This window comes from Dryas octopetala, chromosome 3 (genome assembly GCF_963921425.1).
Source record: "Dryas octopetala chromosome 3, drDryOcto1.1, whole genome shotgun sequence".
In the NCBI taxonomy this organism is placed as follows: Eukaryota; Viridiplantae; Streptophyta; class Magnoliopsida; order Rosales; family Rosaceae; genus Dryas; species Dryas octopetala.
Genome location: NC_141368.1, coordinates 21477489 through 21495897, shown reverse-complemented (window position 1 = coordinate 21495897; position 18409 = coordinate 21477489). Strand labels below are relative to the sequence as shown.

At 35.8% G+C, this 18409-nt stretch overlaps 1 protein-coding gene across 1 annotated transcript; it reads right to left on the bottom strand.

The window, feature by feature from the left end:
* Positions 1–14730: 14730 nt before the first annotated feature.
* LOC147291774 (LYR family of Fe/S cluster biogenesis protein) lies at positions 14731–16598 on the bottom strand. Its single transcript, XM_086237344.1, has 2 exons — positions 16288–16598; positions 14731–15225 (listed from the first exon to the last, which is right to left on the bottom strand). The coding sequence occupies exons 1-2, from the start codon at positions 16498–16500 to the stop codon at positions 15040–15042; spliced, it is 399 nt and encodes a 132-aa protein (XP_086093470.1). The 5' UTR covers positions 16501–16598; the 3' UTR covers positions 14731–15039.
* Positions 16599–18409: the final 1811 nt, after the last annotated feature.

Here is an 18409-nt window from a genome sequence, read left to right as displayed (position 1 = left end):
TAATTGGTCGTCGACCCAGTTACGAGAATTGATCCTCGAGGTATGGGTAATCTTTCCCCTAAGGTGGGCACGTCCAATTTTAAGAAATTAGAAATTTGATTTTAGGGTTTATGTCTATTTCGAATTTCTTGAAATTGGACTTGATTTCGAGTTGTTTTTGTGCAATTAGGATTAATTAGAGTTGATTTTGGGTAATTTCAGGATTTTTCCGCCGCTGCCACCATTGGAACCACCACTTTTGGCGGCGGGTTAGTGGTCGTTTGACCCAATTTTGCCCAATTGAAGTCCCAGGAACCCTTCTAGTTCCATTTGGTAAGAATTCGGTGATTTTTGTGTGTTGTTTGGGGATGGGCAGCCACCGTGTGTGGTGGTTACCGCTCATTTCGGTCGTTTAACGGCCCATTTGTATTTCTGGTTGGTGAAATTGTTGATTGTTTGGTCTTAACAGGTACGCGGGCTTGGGAAATCTTATTCTCGATGCCGTCAGGCTGCCGGATTTGTTATCCGAGCATGTTGTCGTCCAAGGGCATTTAAGTCATTTCACGTGGTTAAATTGTGAGTAAAATTAGATAGATTGTTTTGTTGCTTTGCTTGCGTGTATGCATTTGTTTGCTAGGAATTGGTTTGGCTAGGACTTAGTAAAGTCTAGGCTTGAATCTTGAAGGTGGAAATGATGGTGATTATGCTTTGAGGTTATTATTTAAGATGTGAATGTTTGAGGCTGAGATTATAGTTGACGATTACCCAATTGATTTGCCAGAATGATGATTATTATTTATTGATGAGATTTGATTTGAATACGAGGATTTATGACTATCTTAATGCTTGGATGATTGGTGATAAAATTATTATGTGATTGAGTAAATATTGGTTATTATTGGAGATTATTTTTGAGTATGTAAATTGAGGAATTATTGAGGATAATTTGTTTAAGTCATTTCACTCATACGAGCTTTCGAGCTTACCGGGTTTGTTGTATAACCTGGTACACCATAGATGTGGTGTAGGGTTTGTGTTTTGCAGGTTAAGCAGGCTGATGAGGCAGTGAGGAGAAGTCGAGGCAGTGGGACCCACTTTGATTTGTTTAAATGTTTTTATACAGAGGTTTTACATAAATGTTTTATTTGAAAGAAATTTATTTATTTATATTTATGTGCATGGCTCAAAGGAAAGAGAAAACAAATTTAAAAGGTTTAACGCTCAGTATTTTTATGCGTTTTGAGATTCGGGGCATTACACATCACCTATAAATGTGATGATGTCATAATTGATGACATCATGCATCACTTGCTCACCTTAAGAGGATGTGCGGCATTGAGGGGGTTTAAACCCTCTTCTTTGTTGTGTTATTCATGTAACTTCACACTCTCTCAAGTCCTCTCCACCCACTAGTTCTAAGTTTCTATATTCTCCTCTCTTGTCTCCATTATGTGATTTCCTAACTAAAACTAGTAGATTTAGTGAATCATGCTCATATGATGAGCCTAGCTCCATGATTCAAAGTCACTAAATCCCAAGGTTCCTTCACTTAGAGAAAAATTATTTTAGCTAAGCTTTCTCTAAGATCCCATCCTAGGATATCACTTAGTGTGTCAATTTTAAAGGTCTTTCACTTGAAAGACTTGGAACCAAACAAGAGGAAGAAAGAAGGAAGAGGTAATCTCCACCTTGTGTAGCCGGACCCACAAGCAAGGAAACCCCCAAGGGTGGTCACAAGGACTTGCTCCTTTGGCTTCAAGGGTAATAGTCTTCACCTCATAGACTTGTTTTGCTTTATATATGTTTATTTTCCATGGTTCTAGAAACTATGATCTTTAGTTAAAATGAATGTATCAAAATGTTTTTAAGGCTTTAAATATCTTGCTTCCGCTCAAATCTTTACGAATAAATTGATTTCTAGCCTAGGACTTGCATTCCTTTCAATTGGTATCATGGGCCAATAGTTGTTTAGACATGGAAACTATTGTTTAGAGCACATGCAAAATGCATGAATACCTACTTTGTTTAGACTTATTTCATACTTCGTTAAGGTTTTGCTTCTTATAAATACCTATTTTTCTCATAAGTCTACGTGCTTACACACATTATACACTTTTGAGAAATTTTGCATTATAGGGTTTAGTGTGAGATTTTATTACTTCAATCAATTTCCTCTTTGCATAAACACAAATCATATAGGATAGTTCATAGTGCATAAGCATAGATAGTTTGAATAGATTGTTCCTTGTGAATCTATTCAAGCTATCACCTTCATTCATCCATCTTCCATCAAAGATTGAACTTGAGCATCAAGATTGAAGTCAGGTTCATGAGCTCTTTGTCTTCAAGGAATTGGCAAGAATGTCTCCCTACAATTCTCGCGATCGAAGAGCTAAAGGTGGCGTTAGGTCAGTTTACTTTCTAGAAGGAGTCTAGTTAGGGTCTGGATCGAATCACTGGATGTATCTTTTTAGGTTATCATAGTGGATTGTTTGACAGGACGGTCCCCAGATTCCACCCTGGAACCCGGAGTGACCCTATGGAGTCTAACACCCGGTGGTGTTAGGCTCGCTAATCTCCACTGCAATTCAAAATTTATATCTAAAATCAAATAGAGCATAACTAAATAAAAATTTTACAACATCAAATACATAAAAACAAATAAGACAAGAATATTATGCCAACAATGTTGACGGACGAATGATAGGAAAAACTGATGCATCGATGTGGTGCGGTCTAACCTTAGCGATCTCTAAAACCTGAGGGGAAAAACGTAAGAAAAATAAAACGTGAGAAAAATCTCTGTGAGTAGACAAAAATAAACTTTAAAACAAACCCCTTAAAAACCATTTGTAAAACTGCTCGTTTACTTTAAACTCATTTTCTTTAAAAAACAATCCCCCAGTTTTAAAACCATTTCTCAAATCCATTTTTAAATCACCTCGAAACTGTAAATCAAACTCTGAAGAACTAATAATACTCTCAAGTTGTAAAACTTTTAAAATATCTAAAATGAAAACACAAAGCCTTAGTGAAACTGTCATTGAAAATATTTATTGATGCAAATTCATTTCTCAAAATACTTCACAAACTGAAATCTCACGCCACACTAGTACTCGAGGAAAAACTGGTCATACATGCACGCAGAGCTAATAATGCTGGTCATACACTGCCGAGTCATCTCTAGGCAAGTGCAGAGCAAATATGTAATGTTGGTCATACACCGCTGACTAGGCAAGTGCAGAGCAATATATAATGTTAGTCATACACCGTCGACTAAGCAAGTACAGAGCAAATGCTGGTCATACATCGCCGAGTCATCTCTAGGCAAGTGCAGAGCAAATCTATGCCTGCTGAGGGGGTACTAATATGGTGGTTTGAAATCGCTTTTGGAGATCTCATCCAACCACATCTCTAAAATACTCATGTAGATAAAAAATGAAATTATAATTCTTCCAATAAATCCACTTAAATAAAATCATTCTCAAATCGTGAAAGCTGCTCGATCAAAATTATTCCCTAAAAAATAGAAATTTTAATTATAAACAACTTAGAATAATGCCCAAAAACCATTTTCATAAACCTTTCTTATGAAAATCATGCAGTGCGACCATAATCTCAAAATCTCGTTTCCTTAACTCATATCAATACATTTATTTCATAAATGATTTCTAAGCTCATGCACACACTTCACGAATCAAATTATTTTCATTCATGTAAGCACATTAAAGTAAGCTTATGGAAAATGATTCTTAAATCATGAATCCAAGAAACTAACTCATGAATTATTATTTCTCACTACAACAAAAGTTACTTTTAATGACATAGATTTCATGGCATTTGGAAAATTGATGTCATTAAATACTATTAAAGATGGCAATTTTAAAATCCGCATGATTGAATGTGCTATATGACATATTTATAATGACATTTAAATGAGTATGTCATTAAAAAGGATTTCAATGGCGTTTATTGGTGTGCCATAATAAATATTACATTTTAACGGCATTTTGGGCATGCCATTAAAAGGTTAATACATCCACGACATCCTCTTGCTGTCACAGAAAACAAAAGGATGGCATCGTTGTTTTTGTCATAGATTTCAGATTCTAGGGCATTTATCCTTCGTCATAGTTGGCGTCTCCACAAATTTTTCAGCTCCAAAATTTTTCCGCGTTGGATTTTTCATTTCGCGCCTTTCAGTTCTTTAAGAAAAAAAAAACCCATTCGCCTAATTTCTACCTAGCCCAAGCCCCCAATCTCGTCAGATCACCAAAACAAACCCAAGCCTCCAGTCTTGTCTCGTATCCACCCAATTTTGCACCATCGTCATGTCTTCAGCCTCACCGATTCACCATCTTCAGGGAATCAAGTCTCTCTTTATCCCCAACTTTCTCTGCATATCTTCTGCATTTATATGTTTGCAGGGTTTAGGAATTTAGCCTGTTTGGGTTAGGGTTAGATATTCATAATGAATTTTGTGAAATTGGTAAATGCTCTGTGAAGTATATATATGTGCTTTGTAATTTATGATTAATGTAGCCAATTTCAGTTTCATTCTTTGAAAAAAAATCGAAATAAACATTTTTTTTATAGTAAAATATGTGGGTTCTTTCAAGAAAGGTTCACTATACTTATTTTTTCTTTTTAGTAATTTTGTTTTGAAAGTTATAATATGATTTAATTTTCTAATATACTGTCCATTTTGTTGCTTGTTGATCAATTGGTTTTAATTATTATGTTGGCATGGTTTGTAGTTTTGAAGAGCATGTAACTTGAAAGGAAGAAGAACTAGTGTGCAATACAATACAAAGTGCATGTGCTTCGAGGATGTCAATTCCTCCTAGGTGGTTTGTTGATTTTCTTTTCTTTTCTTCTACTTTTGATGGCTTTATTTTTTTCTTTTTCCTTTTTATCAGCCGTTAAGTGTTTCATATATTTCAAATATCAAGCTCTTCCTACCATGATAATATATAATACCAATTACAAGTTACCTGTTTCACAGTGATTTTCTGCATTGCTAATCTGCACTTGTCTATTTCCATGCAATGTAGAATATCCATTGTAGCACTTTGTTGTACTGTGACATTAAGTTATCAAATCAATTGCATCTTATCAAGGATATTGAGCTTGAGATCAAACCACACATATGGCCCCATTGATTTTTCTCAAGTTAAATCAAGAATCTAGATAAGTTGTTTTTTTTCTGTTTAATCACAATTTACTGTGTGTAACTGGCGCCCCTCAAATCATTTATATATATAGGGCCCGTGAATTGGCATTGCTTTTACGTTTGGCACTACTTTTAGAATTGGAAAAAACACTTTTAGATTAGTAAAAGCGCTTTTGGTTGCGTTTGGCAAAAATAAATAAAAGTGCTTATGGGTTATAAAAGCGCTTTTAAGTGGCTTTTTTGACCGCTTTTAAGTGGCTTTTTTGAGAAGCACCTGACATGTGCTTTCTCAAGAAGCACTTGAAATTTTTATAAAAATTTGTATATGCTTATGAGCAGAAGCACTTCTAGCAAAAACACTACTAATTATAAGCATTTCTAAAAAGTAGTGCCAAACGGGCCCCTAGTAATGGGGCGTACATTTCTTGTGATAGGGCTACAAGTTCTACACATAAGAGTTTAGATGATGGCTTCGTAAAGAGACTGGAAGAGGCTGAATCTCCTTTATTTCCAGGGTGTACAAAGTATACAAAGGAATCAGCCACCTTAATTTTATACAAGCTTAAAGCTACACATGGTCTTACTAATAAGGGGTTTGACGACTTTCTGGAGGAATTTAAGGATATGCTACCAGATGAAAATGTTCTTCCCAATTCTTTGTACGCAGTAAGAAAGTCACTCAAAGAGTTTGATTTAGGATATGAGAAAATTGATGCATGTGTCAAAGATTGTTGCTTATTTAGAAAAGAGAATGAGCACATGGAGACATGTCCTAAATGTGGTTCACCACGATGGAAAGTAAACTAGCGTACTAAGAAGATTAAGAAGGGTGTACCTATGAAAGTTTTGCATTACTTTCGTATTATACCAAGATCGAATTCGAAGAATGTTCCTTTCATCTGAAAAGGCAGAGCAACTGACTTGGCACTCCACTCACCATAGTCAAGATGGAATGATGCATCATCCGGTTGACTCATTCACATGGAGTATGATTGATCAAAAATGGCCCAATTTTGCATCTGATCCAAGAAATCTCAGGCTTGGGCTTGCGTCTGATGGTTTTAATCCCTTTGGCAATCAAAACAGTACATATAGTTGTTGGCCCGTGGTGCTAGTCATATACAATCTCCCACCTCATGTATGCATGTCATATCAAAATTTGATGTTGACTTTAATTATTCTAGGTCCAAAACAGCCAGGAAATGATATAGATATATATTTAGAACCACTTGTAGATGACTTAAAGGAGCTTTGGAACAATGGAGTGGAGGTGTTTGATGCATTCACAAAATCCATGTTCAACTTAAAATCTATTTTGTTGTGGTCAATAAATGATTTTTCAGCTTATGTCAATCTAGCTGGATGTACTACAAAGGGGGAATATGCATGTCCAATATGTGGTCCCAACACATGCTCACAATGGTCATCTCTTGCCAAAAAGACAATATATATGGGTCATAGAAGATTTCTTCGACCAAGTCACCCATAGCGCAATAAATCAGGTTAGTTTGATGGAACCAAGGAAACAAGGAGGCCACCGAAACCGTTGATTGGGAATGAAATTGTACATGCTTTATGTGGCTTCACAAATGAGTGGGGAAAGGCAAAAAGAAAAGGAAGCGTGCTGAAAAGGGAGATTCGTCTAAAATCTGAAAAAAGAAGTCAATATTTTTTGACTTACCATATTGGGAAGTGAGTATTTCTTTCTAGTATATAACGTCTCTTTTGACTTGTTTACCAAGTAGAGGGGGGTTACGACGTCACCAGAAAAATGCAAATCACCAGAGGAGACATTTAGCCCTGTTCTATGTCACTTCTTCGTCGAGGGTGGTCGCCGGAGCAAGGGGAAGCCAGAGGAAGGAAGGAGGAACAGCGAGCTCGGGGAGCTTTCGTCCCCCTCCATTCGCCGCCGAAAGCGCGCCCACGCGCCTGTGACAGGGCGACGATGCTGAATAGGCGAGAGAGAGAGAGAGAGAGAGAGAGAGAGAGAGAGAGAGAGAGAGAGAGAGAGAGAGAACCGGGGAGAGAGAAGAGAGAATGAGGTAAAAAAAATCTGATTTTGGGTTTTAAAACCCCTTTGGTACAAATTACAAGATTGCCCTTTACTTCAAATGCCCGTAACTCTCAAACCGTAGATCCGATCGACGTACGCTTCGCGTCTACGAACTCATGGACTCGAGACCTTTCCAACAAGTACAAACTCGAAGTCAAAAGCCCGTTAAATAAAAAGTCAACCTTTTTGGTCAAACCCAATTCAAAACTTAAATTCAAAATAAATTCAAAACCTTTTATTTCTCAAATTAGTTCCCAAAATCTTTAAAATAAATTCTCAAAATATATAAAATAAATCTTTGAAAAATACGGGGTCTCCACCAGTTAAAAATATAACACTTTTAGCCGATAAGTTTTGAAATAACGTTAAATCAATTTGAGTGAACACACCAAATAAATTTTTTAAATATTTCCAAAGTAATTTAGTAAAAATTTTCCAAGGTCTTCCCAATTTCGTTTTTCTTATAAAGTCTCTTAAATTAAACAAAGTTGAATAAAATTTTTTAAGTTTCCAAAGAAATTTGGGTCGGGTCATTATAGTTAAATTGAGGTCTAACAGATTTGGAAAGAGAGAAAAAAAAAATAGGGAAAAAATTTTGGTAATAGTTATGGCAGGTAAGGAATTTTTCTTTGCTAAACAAAGTGCACATACTTGGTTTTAGAAGCAATTTCTTTAGATAATTTTTGAGATCTTTCCATTAAGAAACCTCAAGTCAGTAGTTGTTTGTACTAAGTGCCAGTGATCAGAAGAAGTATCTCCTTAGTGATGTAACACCTTTCGGATCAATTCCTCTAGCAGCACGAGTCTCACTTTCTTTTTTTGTCGAAAGCTTTCCACGTAGGTCTGAAATAACCGTTTGTCAGGAGTAGCTTAAGTGCATAATTTCAGTAAATTCTTGATTTGATGCTAATTATATTTGGCTACCCACTCATTTTGAGCCTGTTCTCCTTAATTAATTAACTACAAGTATGCCCGGCCACAAGTTTTTGACTGTGCTCCCCATTTGCTTGACCCATTTTTTTTTCGTTTTTAAAGGACTCCTGGGTTTAGCAAACCAGCATTCACATCTAAAGAAGTATATCTGAAGGTATTTGATTTGCAAGATTAAGGTATTGTTGCAATTATGTTTCTGGATTAAGAAAATAATTGATATATTCTTTTTTTCCAATTCAAATTTCAAATTTCAAATTTCATTTATGCATATATTCAAATCTCAACCATGTTCTTTTCTTAATGATATGAAAAAAGTGATTCATAAATGTAGTGTTTTTTTTTTTTTTTTGTTGGCAGTGTTATTCGAGTAGTGGTAATTGTTGTGGGTTTTTATGGAGTAATATTGAAAGAAGATGGTATTTCGTATTTCTATATGGATCATTAATTTATTGACTTTAACAAAATATAAGGACTCACAAGCTCTGTAAGCTAAATTCGGTGGTTGTGTAAAAATCATTAAATTTATTTGCTTTTGTTTGAAAATCTTAACGAGATAAGAAAATTTTTTTGGGACTTCGTAAACATTGTATTAGCTAATATTCTATTGGTAAATGGTGATTAGTTGGAATGCATCTGAGTCATCTGACTGCTATATATTCTTTGTTTATATTAGATGCAATTTAATAACAAAGTCATCTTTATTGAAGCATTACAAATAATATTTTAGATATAATGTTTCTATACTTAAACTTGCTCTTTTAATTTTTTTAATTTTAATCACAACCTATTTCATGTCATCATTTTCATCCAATTACAATATTGTAAGATTTTACCTTTTCATCCATTACAATATTTGTCCGCGGCATCAAATATTTTTCGTTTGCCTTTTCTTTGCGTTTGCATGCTTGCTTTGTGTTTTTCTTCCTGGGTTTGGTTTGCTTGATCGTCTACATTGACCTGCAAGGTCGTCGAGCCGGCCTGTGAGTTCGTTTTGGAGGTGGTTTTGTATAATTTGGTATTAGGTGCCACAACAGCCTAATTCACTAAGTTAAAACGTCACTTAGTAACATGACCCAATTTTCGTTTAAATGATGACTCAGAGATTAATCAAACAAACATAAATCTGATCCTCAGATTGACACCCGAAACCAATTCACAAATTTTGCATACAATACAAATCAAACACACACAAAGATTAGGTGACAACCTGGGCACTCAAAGGATCTATCAGTATAGGCATCCCAGTGCTATCAACAACTAGAGTGGTGTGTGAATGGTTAGCAGTTTCAACTTATCATTTGGTTTCAAGTTATCATGCACATAAGTGAAGTGTGTGTTGTTGTGTTTATGATTTCAATTTAACATTAAGCAACACAATTGAAAAAATCAAGGAGGAAGATACAATATTGTTTACCTAGAAAAACCACTAAAGGGTTAAAAAATTGGGGGTCTTTTTCTGTTGACCAAGCAATTCACTATCAAGAGTTTCAATACAAAGAGACACACAAACCAGCTCAATCACTTAAACCTAACTCTAAGTGGCAGCTCCTTACCCTTGTGCATCCTTGTGTAAACATCTTGAGCAAAACAAGTTAATCATGTCATTAGCAGCTCCTCCTTTGAGCTCTTCAATGCACGGCACCGACGACAATCAAGCACAGTGGATCCAATGAAAAATGCTATGAAATGCAAGTTTGGATTCCATAAAAATCAATTCCCTCAAGTTACAAAACTTAAAAGAGTCGATGAGAACCCTAAATCTAAAAATCTATATGAGTGATTGATGATGATGAAAAACACACCAAGCACGCTCAGATTTTAGAAAACAAAACCCAGATTTTAGAAATCAATTTTTCATTAGAAAATAATTTTTCTTACTGGTATAATTAGCTCACTCTATCTCAATAAGCCCAAGGCGTAAAAATCAGAATGAAAGAGGTAGAAGAAAAGAGTGAGTCGTACCCATATTTTTATTAAAATCATTCTCACCTAATTTGGACACTTGGAGGATTCTTACTTGGTTTAACTAAAAGACAAAGCTAGCAAAAGAAATATCCAAGTATCATGCCATGAAATGATTATATGAGAATGATGATGTGGCTGAAGAAAGAGATTGGGCATGAAGAATTTCAGCAAGGGAATGTTCACAGCTGTGTGTGCGTGAGTGTGTGTGGTGATGATGAATAGTGCACATCAGAATGTATTAAAACATGTGATTGAAAGCATGTGCACTGCACATGACTTATTAAAACAAGAATGGGCTTACATAAATCATACTATTTGACTAGTCCAATACCAGTACCATTTAACACACGTAATGAGCTGAAATTGATAACCATATGACAGGCTCAAATACCAACACACATAACCTCATGGGCTCAGCACATGCCATTTAAAAAGATGAAAATAAAGACTAAAGGCATTTTAAAGACACATCAAACGTGCAAAAATGTGATGGATGAAATGCATTTTACCTTGAAGCATAAGGTCTTTGAACTTCAAACTTGATATCTTCAACCCATAAAATTCCTAGAGCTTGTTGAATGTGACAATAATTGAAAGATTACAATGTTTTTAGCAAGGAGAAGCCAATTTCTAAATACCTAGAACTAACACTTTGTTATTTTTTTCCCTCCACTTAATGCATGTGAATTTAAGCTTGCTAATTTTTTCCCTTTCTGTTGGCAAAGATGGCAGTCTTTGATTTTCGTTATGGACTTGTGTTGGTACCGCACCTAAAAATTCCCAAAAATGAGCACGTGTCTATTATCCTCTAAAAATCCCGACCGGACAAATCGTTTCAATAATTTCTTTGTGAGACCCCGTATTTTTCAAAGATTTATTTTAAATATTTTGAGAATTATTTTGATCATTTTGGAAATTTATTTTAGAAAATAAAAAGGTTTTGGATTTATTTTTAATTTAAGTTTTAAATTTGGGTTTGACTAAAAGGTTGACTTTTTAGTTAATGGGCTTTTGACTTCGAGTTTGTGCTTGTTAGAAAGGTCTCGAGTCCACGAGTTCATAGACACGTAGCACGCGTCGATCCTAGTTACGGTTTGAGAGATACGGGCATTTGAAAGGAGGGGCAATTTCGTAATTTTGCATGGATAGGTTTTAATTACCGAAAAGTCCATTTTTCTCTCATTCTCTCTCTCTCTCTCTCTCTCTCTCTCTCTCTCTCTCTCTCTCTCTCTCTCTCTCTCTCTCTCGTCTGTCTGTCTCTTGCCCGTTCAGCACCACCGCCCTGTCACCGGCGCGTGGGCGCGCATCCGACGGCAGATGGAGGCGAATGAAAGCTCCCCAAGCTCGCCGTCCCTCCCTCTTCCTTCCCTTGGTCTCCATTCAGCCCATAAATTCCCCAAACCCGAGAACCCAGTTTTCGCCCGTTTGGAGCTCCGACGATGACTTGCCGTTTTCGGCGTCTTCAGGGCCCAGCTCCGGCCCAGGAAGCTTACTCTCATCGAACCGAGCACGGTGGTGTGCTCCGATCGTCCACCCAACGCTCCTCGATGGCGAATCGATGTTGCGAAGGCCGGCGGCTTCCACCGCCGATTTCGGCCATTTCCGGCGAGATTTGGCCGTCAACTCAGGTATAAAAGTTGATCCTCTCGACATCGACCCAGATTTCAGAAATTTTGCAGGTTGACCACCACGGACCACCGCGGGTTCCGTCGTGTTTGGTCGTGCTGATCCAGTTATTGGTTTTTGGCCTCTGGCCAGTCACCCGAAGCTTGTGGGTGAGTTTCTGTGTGTTTTGTATACTGTTATAAGTCGGGCAGCCATCGTGTGTGGTGGCGACCGCCCGTTTCGGCAGTTTAGCGACCGTTTGTGTTTCTGAATTGTGATTTAAGTTGGTTGTCTGGTCTTAACAGGTACACAGGCTCGAGAAATCTTATTCACGATGTCGTCATGCTGCCGAATTTGTTATCCGAGTGTGTTGCCGTTCAAGGGCATTTTGATCTTTTTACGTGATTACACTGTGAGTGAAACTTATCGGATTGTAATGTAGAGTACCGTTAGTGAACTGTCTGTTTTGTGTGTTTGTTGTTATATGTTAGAGAAGGCTAAATGTAAGATTTGGATCATGAGAATGAATTGATGAGGATTTGAGGCTAAAGAATTAATTGGGAATTATAAAGTTGCCCTGAGAATAATTGCTGAATTAGAGAAGAAATGCTTATTGTCGAGGTTAATGAATGATGATTAGGCAATTATTTTACAGAATAATCAAGTTACTTATTGAGAAAGTATTGGTATGATTTGAGTGGCAAACAAGTGAGGGGTCGTGAGTAGGAATCAATTTCGGAAAGGATTTGGTATAGTTTGGAGTAAACAGTGAGTGGACTTTTATTTTAGAAATGTTTATACATTTTATAATTTAATTCTTTTCTGGCTATCTTGAGTTTTGTTTGAGAGACAAGAATTTTTGAGTTGGATGTTTGATTTTGACTAGGTTTATGAAAAGACCACATTATTTCAATCATTTCATGATATTAGGTTTATTTGGAGATTTGACGTATGGATTTGAACGTTGGGCTTTCAAATATGTTCACGATTAATCTTTCTAAAACATGACTTTTGTATGTTGATTTCTTGAAATTTGGGGTTTCTTGGATCATATTATAGTATCTATTTCTCAAGTTTATAATTTATTTTATTTTTGGACTATTGCGAGGAAGATTGATTTTTATGGACTCATTTCTTTTTAAGATAAGTTTTGTAACATGGTTGAAAGCTTGAATTTTAAGGTTAAATGAATGGGATTTTTGGAATTGAGTTTATTAAAAGATTACATATAAATTGGATGTTCATTTCGTTGAATGTTTATGTATGGTTTGAAACATTGTGATTTGAGGAAAGACACATTTTTAATGAGTTGGATTGTTAAGGAGAATTTTGAAAAGAGTATTTAAAAACTGCTGTGTAAATGCACGTACTAATCGGACAAGTCTGCCTGTGTAAAATGCACGAGATTGTGGCCAGGATGTGAGCCTGCTCGTGCGGAGTGACCTCTCCATACGAGATTGTGGCCAGGATACGAGCCTACTCGTGCAGATTAACTTCTATATACGAGATTGTGGCCAGGGTTTGAGCCTCGCCGTGCGCGGGATTTTGGCCAGGACATTGTCTACAGTACGAGTACGAGTATTTTGTAGTTTCATTATTCTTCCAAGGAGTTTTAATTTGATTTAAAACCAATTTTAGAAAGTGATTTTACATAAATGTTTTTGCGCTTGCACTCTGATTTATTATATGTATTTATTTATTATGTTAAGTGCATGACTCATTCTTTAAAAAAAGGTTTAAATGGTAGTGTTTCAGTATGTTTATTGGGCCCGAGGTTCAGGGTGTTACATCCTTCATCCCGGCCGGGATGAATTCAAAGAGAGCAACAAGAATATCTAGTGACAAGGACGCAAGGACAGACGTCTGAGAAAGCAAACCTGCGACGCCCACAATTCAGTGCAAAAAAGGACATAGGTGGCACAAAGGGTCTTACTCTTTTTCCTTCGCTTCGGTTTTAACAAGACAACAATAAGTGCGTTCACATATCAATGATCTCACAAAAGGTCCTACTCTTTTTCCTTTGCTTCGGTTTTGTCCTATTGGGTTTTCCAAGTAAGGTTTTAACGAGACAATCATCATTGATTAAAGAAATAATATCAGCATCAGGGGGAGTGGGGGAGTGTGCCGTCAAAGCAAAGTGATCAAACTATTCTCGTTTCCCTTCGTCCAAAGTTTTTGTCCCATTTGGTTTTCTTGGCAAAGTTTTAACGAGACAGTGCCACACACTCACCATAGTTAAAAGAAACACATAATTGTTGTACTCTTTTCTTTAGCTAGTGTTTTTTTTCCATAGGGTTCAAAGTGAAGTGGGAATCCAAGGGAAGTGTTATAAACATTATAATATGTGTGGATGTCCATATGGAGACTTAGACTAGCCTCCAAGTCTTAAGAGTGATCTTCACACACCTTGGAGTAGCCTTCAAGCATTCCACACCTATAAATAGGCTTCATTCTCAAATATTTTCCTTCTCATTTTTCTCTCTTTTCACTTCATAAACTCCCTCACTTTTATAACACATTTGCAAATTTAGATGGCCGACACTATTTAGTACTCCACTGTAGCTTCTTGCACTCCATCCATCTTGTAAGTGCATGGAAAATATAAAATACTTATTTAGGAATGCCAGGCTAAATGAGTAGTGCCTATAGTATTACCCCTTTAGATTTTTTTTTTTTTATAAATTAATAGTAACATTGACTAAAAGGAAGATAAATTTATAAGGAGCATACCCCAAAAGACTAGATATTATTCTCCACATACTTTCTCAACATATATAAAACCCAAGAAAGGTCACAAGCCCAAAGTACAATCAAGTACAAACTCAACAACTAGAGATAGTTCTGAACCAACAATTTTAATGGACCATGCAAGAGTATCAGAACAGCAGCATGCTTGAAAAATCTGCATCATTGATGATGAATGAAAATAATTTCAAAATTCAAGTCCCCAAGATCATGGTTACCCAGAACTCAACCAGTTTGGTATCCATATCCATTGGAGCAAATGAATAAAAACAAAACCTCCCAACACATTAGGCATGCAGATATCATTATAAACTCAAACTTACCATCCACAATAATCTCACAGCATGCAAAAACAATAACAGAACAATATGCTACACAGCTTATCCAGTGACATTACTGCACCTAGTTTCTTAAATTTTCAAAACATGAAATGCTTCATAAAAGCGGAAATTAAGTTATGACCCAGTGACCGTAACAATCTACATCCAACAGAAAGATACATAAACATTGTGAAGTACACCTTTATTTAGGAAGTCCCACCCAAAATCAAAGTCCGATTGGAGCACATCCAGGGAATGGCAGAAGTTCAAAAATAGTTGCTCTTATAAAAATCTTTGAGAAAATCAGAGGCACCCTGATCCTTGGTACCCGAATCCTGCACAAGCCCTTGTTGACCCACCACATACTGGCCAATGATGTGGTGACGCTGCTTTGCATGCTCAGTGATGTTATTTAACTCTTCCATTGCCTTGAAAAGCAGCATATCAATGACCTGCATATTAATACTATACAAAATATGAGAATTGTTTATAAGCCACAAATCACAATAACATGAAGCATTTTAGCAAGCAGGTACAACTGCACAAGTAGTGCCGAAAATTTTGATTTAGTGCCAACTAAAATACAATTAAATATACAACTGGCTCAATGTAGAAACCCTTGGCAGTTAATTCAACCAGATCTCAAAGCAAACCAGATGGTCAGACGAAATAGTTTTCTTAAATCAGCATATTACTAAATAGGAATCATGTCAAAGTGCATTACACAAATGACTAGCCAATGTTTAACCCAATGAAGCTTCATGTTCAGCCTCAAATAATGATGCAAGGACCTTTTAGCCTGTGAGTCCCTATGCTTTCTTTCAGGCAGTATTATATTTCACATAAATTGATTGCCGATAAACAAGAAGAAATCAATCCCATGACATGTGCTTGCATGTGACACTTATACCAGTGTCCATATACCATACTAGACCCTCAAAAGAAATCTACCCATTAAATTTAGTTATCCATTACTTCAAAAAATGTAAAATTTAAGCTGCAAGGAAGTAAGACAACAATTATTTACACCAATACTCCCTTATTTAGGATGCAAATAAGACAACAATTGTTTATACAACAATTTTCTCCTCAAATGTGAAATTTAATTGAAATTGGGAGGTTTCAATTGCAAAGATTCGAGCTTACATCTCCTGCTACGAAGCCTACGATACCATGTTGAAATTTTTACAATAATTTTACACTGCATATACCCATTATTCAAGGTCCAAAGGAAAAAAAGGGTTTCTAAATGAGAATTATGATGCAAAGTAGGAACACTAGACCTAAAATCACTCACAGTCACAGTGGACACAATCAATCCTTCACTTGCTACCTAAATTTATGCAAAGACTAAGCACAATTCTATAACAAACAGAAGATTGGACAAACCCTGGTACTCCAACACATCCAATTTGGTTGCAAAATGAAGGTTAAAAATATGAAATTCTAGAATATGAAAACGACATCGTTTCGGGTAATTTAGAAGATAGAGAAGAAAGAGAGAAAGGGGGGACCTTAGGGTTGGTGACTTTGGAGTTCTTGCGGATCTCGGAGGCGACAACGGAGCGGAGGTGAGAGGGTGCAACGACGTCGTCTAGGTTGTAGATGTCCATGATGGTTGGTATGGATCTGCAAGCGGCCTTGAAGAAGTCGAAGACTCGGTGCCTGGCTTCCTCCAGCGACACCGAGTTCGGCGGCACCTTCACGGCCCGAAGCGTAAACGACATTTGATTTTGATTTTGATTTTTCCCCAACTCACTGAGTTCAGTCACCGATTCGATTGTCGCACTCGCTTATGAGTTATGACTGACAACTGAAGCCTATTATGGCTACGGGGAAGGAGATATTCGTAAGGTAAACTGTAAACACAAGCCAAACGACGCCGTCTCGGGTCATTTTGTTTGTTTATTTTGGTAGTTGTATTTCTTGTTCTCGAAAATGTTTCTCTCCTTGTTGGTAAGAAGTCATTTATCCCTACAAAGTTAGAAACCAATCGCAAATTCACAAATAATATTTTTCATTTTGTTAAAAAAAAAAAAAACTAAATTGTGTTGATTGGATGAATCTACATATATTCACTATTGTAAAGACAGAAAAAGGATATGTTTTTACAGGTCTCATAAAAATAAGATTGCTTAAAATACCTTTCATTCAACAAAATAGTCATATAAAAAAAAAAACTTAATCAATGAGCGTATAATTGTCAAGTATAACCATTAAAAAAAAATTTGCACCTCACTTCCTTAAAACATGGAAAGAATGGTAGGAAGTTATAAAACAAAAACAATAAAATACACAATAAAATTGCCAATTATCATGGGTGGAGCTCATGCCAAGAGGTTAGTATTATTATAAAGTTAGAAGACACTTTTTGGTGTTATAGGCTTCACTAAAATTGAGAATGCCTGAAATGTCATTTATTAAACAAAACAATCAAATAAAAATAGCCTAATAAAATGAGGGTATAGATGTAAAATTAAACCATTAAATAAAAATACCCCACCATCTTATTATGTGGATATAGTAAGAGTTCTTATATTTTTAAAAATAACTAGCCAAAAATTAAATGATCAAAATAGATAGCACCAAATAATTGATAATTTCGACTATAAGAAAACATTTAGTGCAAATACAGAGTGTCACAACCCAGAATTCATATTTTCCTAAATCTGAGGATGTGAACACTAGTTTCTCTTGAGACAATACATAAGTTATTTATCTAACTAAATTCCATTTAGAAACTAGATACTAAGGGTGTGTTTTTTAATGTTTTACAAAACTGTTATCTGTTTTACAAGTTTAAAAAAACACAAAAACACTTTTGGTAAGTGTTTTCACCTTTTTAAAAAAACTAAATTTAAAAAACAAATTCACATTTTAGCCCAAATTCCCAAAACACGCTAATGACGTTTCGTATGTTTTACAAAAACACAACTCTAAAAAAAGTGAAAACGATAAACTTTTTTACGCCTCTCTTCACTCTCACATACCTTGACTAAGAGTGTCTGTCATCTTCATCACGCTCAACTGACGCTCTCTTCTCCATTGAACTAGGTATTACGAAAATCCTTTCTTAATTCTTGATTCGCTAACGTCTTTGTAAATCCCACTTGATGTGGTAGATTTTCATAAATCTGAGTTTTGATTCTTCTTATTTGTCTCAATTAGTGTGAAAAAAATTCAAAACCCCAATTTTAGAACAATAGGATTCGCCCATTATTTGTGTTTTTATTTGGGTTTAGTTTTTTTATTTATTATTCTTTTTTTTTCTGCTAATTTGCGTTCATAGGACTTCCACTCTATCTTTTACTATAAATTATGGATATGCTTTTATTCTTATGTGGCTTTCATATTTGGTAATGATGGTTATTATATCCTTCAATTACTGTAAGTCACTACCATTACTTCGGCATCAATATAGATATTGCCTACAATTCATATCACTTTTCTTGAAAGTATTTGTTTTTTTTTCTATTTCTTAGAGGTTTGTTGTTATTCTTTGAGTCACATGATGATTGATTAGTTGGCCAGAGTGACATGAACTATTCTTTATTCGTTGGGGTTCTAGCTAGCTTTGAGTTGCAGGTTGCCAGTTTGACTTCTAGGTTTTTTAGTTGGATTATTTGATTATGAAAT